Source organism: Culex quinquefasciatus, chromosome 2 (genome assembly GCF_015732765.1).
Source record: "Culex quinquefasciatus strain JHB chromosome 2, VPISU_Cqui_1.0_pri_paternal, whole genome shotgun sequence".
NCBI classification, from domain to species: Eukaryota; Metazoa; Arthropoda; class Insecta; order Diptera; family Culicidae; genus Culex; species Culex quinquefasciatus.
In genome coordinates, this window is record NC_051862.1 from 180,843,906 (window position 1) to 180,850,343 (window position 6,438).

Here is a 6,438-nt window from a genome sequence, read left to right on the forward strand (position 1 = left end):
TGTGATATTATTGTTCACAACGATATAGCTTATTTTTCAGAGTACAATGACCCTTCGAACGACCTCAAAGGATTTAAAATTGATTTTTAATTCAATTTTTAAAAATTAACTTCGCGGCCCTTCTTGACAGAAAAGCTCCTACTTGACAGTTCGTTCCAAGGGGACCATAGTTGAACCATCGAAAAAATGTTGTCTTGTCAACTTTTTTTTTTTTTTTGCATTAAAATGAAAAAAGTGGTCAGAAATGGTTTTTAATCGTGTTTTTTATTGTTGTAAATTAAAATATACATAGGGCTTTAGTACCCAATTTCGCTGCAAAATATTTATCAGAGCTAAGATCAAAAAAATTTATAAAATTTAAAATTTCTTGGGAATTCCCGGGATTTTCCGGGAAATTGGTTAAAATTTTCCCGTTTCCCGGGAAATGTGTAACCCCAGAAAATTGGACGATCTTTCGAGATATTGCCTACCCAGGGTGATGAGAATGCGTAACGTGATTTTCGAATGATCCCAAATTGTTTACATCTGCAAAGTAGGCTACTGTTCAAGTATAAGCATGACTTTTTTCTTGCTGGTAAATGAGCTGTTTTATAATCTTTTTTTTGCTGGAAAATTGTGTGCTTTCGATTTCGATCGGTAAGAAAAGGTTTTTCTTTTTTACGGGTGACGAAGAACTGCTGCGAGAGTGTCATTCTGCGATGTCACAGATAATTCCCTGGCTGATGTTGGAATCCTGCAGCACTTCCTGGTCCAGCGAAAAAAATTCGCTAGTTCTAGCGAAGCAGATCCAACGAACAGTGAAGATTTTCACTAAACCAGTAGGTTTTCAAACGGAATCAAACAATTAAGACAGCTTCTAGATGGATACTGCCGCATCGACTCCCTAAACAACTTCTATTCATAATAGTTAAAAATGACGATCTCGCCTTCAACTTTCTTAAGATTTCTTAACTTCAACTCCAAGTCCTCAAAAGCCACAAATTTTTCATTCATGCAAAAAAAAAAAACAATAAAATAATAACAATAATCTCTCTATTTTTGGCGAACAGTAAATTAGTTCCACTTTGACAGCTCAAAATTGAGGCCGTTTTGCGAACCACTATTCAGCACCCAGAGTAGAACTAAACACAATAAACGCATAAAAAATACTCGGAATGAAAGAAAAAAAGTTTACAAGAGAAGAAATGTTTATCGTAAAACAAAAGCTACTAAAAAAAAGTTCTTGTCGCAGTTTAAAAAATTTAATAGCAATTTGGGCAGCAGAAGTTTAATTTCGACAATGTCGACGCTGCACTGAACAAAACATCCCGTTTTGACGTAGTGAATGCACAAGCTGCATGATTATCTAACCAGCACTAATTCCAACTATTCGTCCCACAAATAACCGTTCATCGCGTATGCACAGCACGGTTTCCCGTCTCGCCAGTTCGATCCGCCACCCTCCGTCCAGAGTCACGCCCGCGATAATTGCTTGAACAGCTGATAACATCGGTGCGATAAGAGCGCGGCTGCAGCAGCAACTCAACGATTGATTTCCCATTAGAAACATAACAGCAACTTAGTCGTCGTCGCCAACGACGACACTCGAAATGCTGAATCGGCCTCCGGGAGGGATTCCCGCACTAATGGAAGACATCATGTTTACTATACACATTACAGCAGCGCAGTGGCTATCAATTTCAATCGCGATTGCTTTCGCCGAGTCTCGCTCGCTGGGGTATTGCGAACAATTCTAAATAATAACAGAACCTTAGTCATCAATCAATTCGCGGCAACTTCCCACCCCAGGGCTAGGAATGCTGCATCATTCGTTTGTGGCGTTTTAAGAGTTTAGTTTTGTTCCTAGAGCTTTTTTTAATACAATTAGCGACTGACTAAATTTTTACCATATGGTTCCTAACGATATCGTCGTCGATTATCACCTAGTCGCAGTCGTTTCCTTACGCCTCTGCTCCGCTGATGGTTGTCACATACGAGACGAGCATAATAAATCGATTTTACCATTAATGCCAATGCCAATTGTGTAAGAATCAGGGACACGTCAGGCTCGCCAAAATAGGGTCAAAGACGTCTTCCCCCCCACTCCGGGAAGGACATTCCTGCTCTTATCACGCATGCAAAACAAAGATGAAAAAAAGGAGGCTGCTGACTCACCGTAGATGACGGCCAGTCCTGTCTCGTGAAGCCACGAGACCCGCCGATGCTTGAACAGCCAAATCGTGAGCACGGTCAAAGTCAGCAGGAAGGTGTACAGCAGCAGGTTCAGCGAATCGATCTGGTGGATCTTGTTGGCCTTCGCGTCCAGCTCGATATCGGTGGACTCCCCGAGGCATCCCTGGCTCGCCAGCAGCAGCCCCCCACAGGCCACCACAAACCACACACTCAGCTCGGAACGAACATTCCGGAGGCTCATACTTGCGCGCCCCATCTTTTCACTTCACTTCACGAAATTGCACAAACTTTCGAATGTTCCCCCCCAGGCGCGACTAATCGCGGGAACTTTACTCGGTTCCGGAGCCCGGAACCGGATTGATTCGCGCGACACTAGCGAGGACACTTTCTCCGCCGGGGGTTTGCGAAATTAATACGGAATTACACTCTTGCGATCGCGACGGCCACTCAAGTTATGATAAATTTTCACTATTTGTTTATTATCGCACTGACAGTTACTGTCAGTTGGGGGCAGCACAGGGTGCTCCAGAAATGTTACAGCCAAGGTTGAAATATTTCGTGTTCTCGTTTCACTGTGGACATCACGTAGCTCAAATGGACAAAATAAAAATTTAATTTTAATAAAATTTTCTTGGTTTTAAACATGTTTTTATCAGTACTTTCTTCATAATATAATAAAATATAAACATGCTTAAGAATTGAATTCTTTATGTGGTTTTATTGAGCTTGAGACTTCTTCTTAGCAAAACACGACTTTTTTTTTAAATGGATTGATTTAAAGAAAGACTGATTCTGAAAAAAAAAGAAAGACTGATTTATTTAATGTCTTTTTTGAAAAATATATATTTTATTTTGAATGTTATTTCGTCAGTTGAATCTGTCAGAGACAATCCACATTTTTATTTTTAAAATTTTTAAAAATTATTTTTTTTGCTTCCTCAACACAAACTTCTCAATCCACGGTATCAACGGAGCAACGTCCGTCGTAATGAGCGGTTTGAACGAACCACAATCGGTGGCGTAGGCGTTCACTCCGAAAATAATGGTTTCATCACGGCTGAGCAGCGGTCCACCCGCGTCAATCTCTCCGAGTCCGGGAACCAGACGGTACTCGGTGCCGAAGCAGCTAAGCCGTTTGCCAAGACCCTCCGGAAAACGGGCCATATATTCCTCATCGTAAACGGTGTCGTTACTGGAGCAACGGGATTTCGAGGGAATGTAGATTTGCAATTTGTCGTTAAATCCATCTTTGGGAACTCGACAGGAAAAGGTTTCCGGAGTGGTATCGTGGCCTTCCAGTGCTTCAACGTATGGCAAACAGACGGGAGCAATCCACTTGGCAATCCTCACGTATTTGTCCAGCCGAATCAGCGCGACATCGTTGTACAACGATCCTTGTTTGAAATCGGGATGTCTTTCAATTTCCGTAATTCCAGCTTGATGGTTCACTATAGACACCTTTGTTGGGGATTCACCCCGGCTGTTGAAGGTACAGTGGGCGGAAGTGAGTACTATGTTGTAATCAACCAAGGTTCCGCCACACAAATTGTCGGTCTTGGGATCATCCCAGTGCAGGTAGACACGACTGAAATATGGATCTACAGCTTCAGTTTCATCGTCCATCTGGGCAGGCTCGAAGCATTGCTTGTATTTGTTAACACAATCTGAAAACGAGACATTATATTAAACATGAAACTTATGTCAAAAGAAATTACCATACCTGTTTGAGTGAGACTCTCCCCTACAACAGTCTCGATCCAGCCAACATGTGGAGCGATACGCTGATAAACCTCGTCACAAGATTCTCCAAACGACTTAACACCGACCAAGAACGGGGCTACATGTTGATACGTGAATAGCGGAATTTGAATCGGTCCACCGAGGTTTTGATTGCAGCTATTGGCACTAGCAGCGCAAAACTGGTCGTGACGGGTGCCGTACGGAAGGGAACCACTCTTCAGCAGATCGGATTCACACTTTGATGATTCGACAGATGAGAGTTTAACTTTGATTGAGTCGGATTTACTAGCCGCAGCAGCAGTCATATCAACTCCAGCAACCTCATACCAGTTGAACGGATAGTGAGCCGATGACCAAATACAAGCTGGACACACGCCTGCAGAGAGGCTACGAAAAAGTTCATTAAATTTTAAATGAAGTTTTTTTTAATTCCAAAATTCGAGCTTACACAACATCTTTATCCAGTTCAACAAGGGCCAAGTCATTGTACTGATAACGCGTGTTATAGCTTGGATGAACGGTTACATTGCTAGCTCCAAACTCTTGCGCAAACTTATCGTCAGATTTGATTGCAGAATTTACATCCCCCATTTTAACGACTAACAGCCTGCAAAGAAATCATTAAGCTTAAATGACATTAACTTTTGCAGCCACCCTAAACTCACTCGACATTCCCATCCGAAACACAGCTAGCCGCAGTCAGGACGAACCGTTTGCTGATCAATGATCCCGTGCACTTCCATTGCACGTCTCCTGGCGGACCACGGTGTCCCACAACAGCCAGATGGGGAAACTCGGTTCCGTTCAAACTGACTCCTTCGAACATGGCCATGCGGTACTCATTCACGGGCCGGGCATGGAAGCGGGCGTGGCAGTCTGCAGAGAAACGAACAAATATAAATTTGAATAAATATTCAAAAATAAATATAGTCATAACACATCTTCTTAACAGAATTGGAATGATGTCACCGATATTAACAAGTGGCGCTTGATTTGCATTTATTGCCAAAAACAAGTCAAACGACATTCAGAATTGCAAACAATAAATTTTTGATTGCGGTCTCACACATATTTTTTGGGATTGAAATAATTGAAATAATAATACCTTTTAAATTCATTCTTTGGTAGTAATCATCTGGAATACTGCTACTGAACACTTCTCCTAATTCATCCTTGATTTCAACCAGCTCATCTTCAATATGCGGATTAGCTGTAAACATTAAAAAAAGGTTTTAATTTAAAACAAGCTCACTTTAAGTACAAAACTGTAACTTTTGATCATACCATGTGAAAATGATGAAAACGTGGCTAAAGCAATTATTACTGCGATGAGAGCAGATACGCTACACTTGAAACCTAGCTTGAAACCCATCCTTACTCCACCGTCTTTGAAACCAAACTGGGAAACAAGTCGAAGAATGAACAGGTTTTTAAAAGAACTCTGCTTCATTTGAATCGATTAGAACGGGGAGTTTTGGGTGGTTTTTGATCATTGGGTCCTAAAATGAAGCTTAGATTGCTGATATTAATTTTTACAGCGATAAAGCTTATTTTTCTGAGTACATTGACCTCGACATTGACCCTTTGTACGACCACAAAGAGGTTAAAATGGATTTTTAAATAAATTTTGAAAAATTAACCTCGCAGCGAGCCTCGCAGTCCTTCTTGACAGAAAAGTGATCAGAAATGGTTTTTGATTGTGTTTTTTACCGTTGTACATAAAAATTGACATATGGCTTTAGTACCCAATTTGGTATTCTGTTTCGAAGCTTGCAACGATAAAAACATTCATGTTCAGGACTCATTACAAAACAACCAGTTCGAGAAACAAACTATTCTGGTTTTTCAAGAAATGTCTAGATCTTTTGGAAGGATACTCATGCAAATGCATCACGGTTAAGAGTCGCAGATTATCATCATTCTTCTTGCCGGAACTAATTGTAGTCTCAGCAATAAATCTTGAGTTTTTTTTAAACGGTTCTATAAGCTATTGGTTTTCATATGTTTGTAGGACCTATTTAAAAAAAACTCTAGAAATAATCTTTGATTTTCTCATATAAAGGATCAAACTCGAGACAAGACATTGAGCAAGTGAGTATACTCAAATTTCCCCCAGGATTCTCTTAATCGATTAATTTGAATGACTTTTGACTGGGTAGTTGCTGCAATTTTAAAGCCTAATAATTTTTTGAAATTTTTATCAGCTTTTTTAAATTTTGCTTGAATGCAAATTAAAAGTTTTTTCAGTGCTGTGTAATTTAAATATTTCATCAGCACGTGGATTTTGTGGATCATGATGTGGATCACGTTTTTAATTTTTTTAGTCACCCTGTGAAAGATTTTTCATCAAAAAGTCACAACTTGCTTCGATTAAAACCTGAAACTTGACAGGAAGCGTGCAAAATTTTGCAGTTTTGTGAAGTGTGCCGAGGGCTGGATCCTGCGAGGGCAAATTCCGGAACATTGTCCGAAAGTGAGTTTTTTGGTTGTCGAAATTTCGGATTCTGAAGCGCAGGCGGTAAGTGG

General features: G+C 40.5%; 2 protein-coding genes across 9 annotated transcripts in view; both read right to left on the reverse strand.

The window, feature by feature from the left end:
• The window catches only part of LOC6033287 (sodium/hydrogen exchanger 7), a 34,707-nt gene extending 32,048 nt beyond the window's left edge, over positions 1-2,659 (reverse strand). For 7 of the 8 annotated variants that reach the window (XM_038252099.1, XM_038252095.1, XM_038252097.1 and 4 more), the window contains exon 1: positions 2,155-2,658. In XM_038252099.1, coding sequence (XP_038108027.1) covers positions 2,155-2,428 — 274 coding nt within the window. In that variant the 5' untranslated portion in view covers positions 2,429-2,658. Of the gene's footprint in view, positions 1-2,154 lie in introns of all 8 variants that reach the window. The other variant, XM_038252094.1, reaches the window with a different exon arrangement.
• Positions 2,660-3,093: 434 nt separating this feature from the next.
• Positions 3,094-5,284, reverse strand: LOC6033286 (serine protease 53). Its single transcript, XM_038250966.1, has 6 exons — positions 5,197-5,284; positions 5,018-5,122; positions 4,578-4,788; positions 4,361-4,519; positions 3,893-4,299; positions 3,094-3,836 (listed from the first exon to the last, which is right to left on the reverse strand). The coding sequence occupies exons 1-6, from the start codon at positions 5,282-5,284 to the stop codon at positions 3,094-3,096; spliced, it is 1,713 nt and encodes a 570-aa protein (XP_038106894.1).
• Between the last annotated feature and the right edge of the window lie 1,154 nt (positions 5,285-6,438).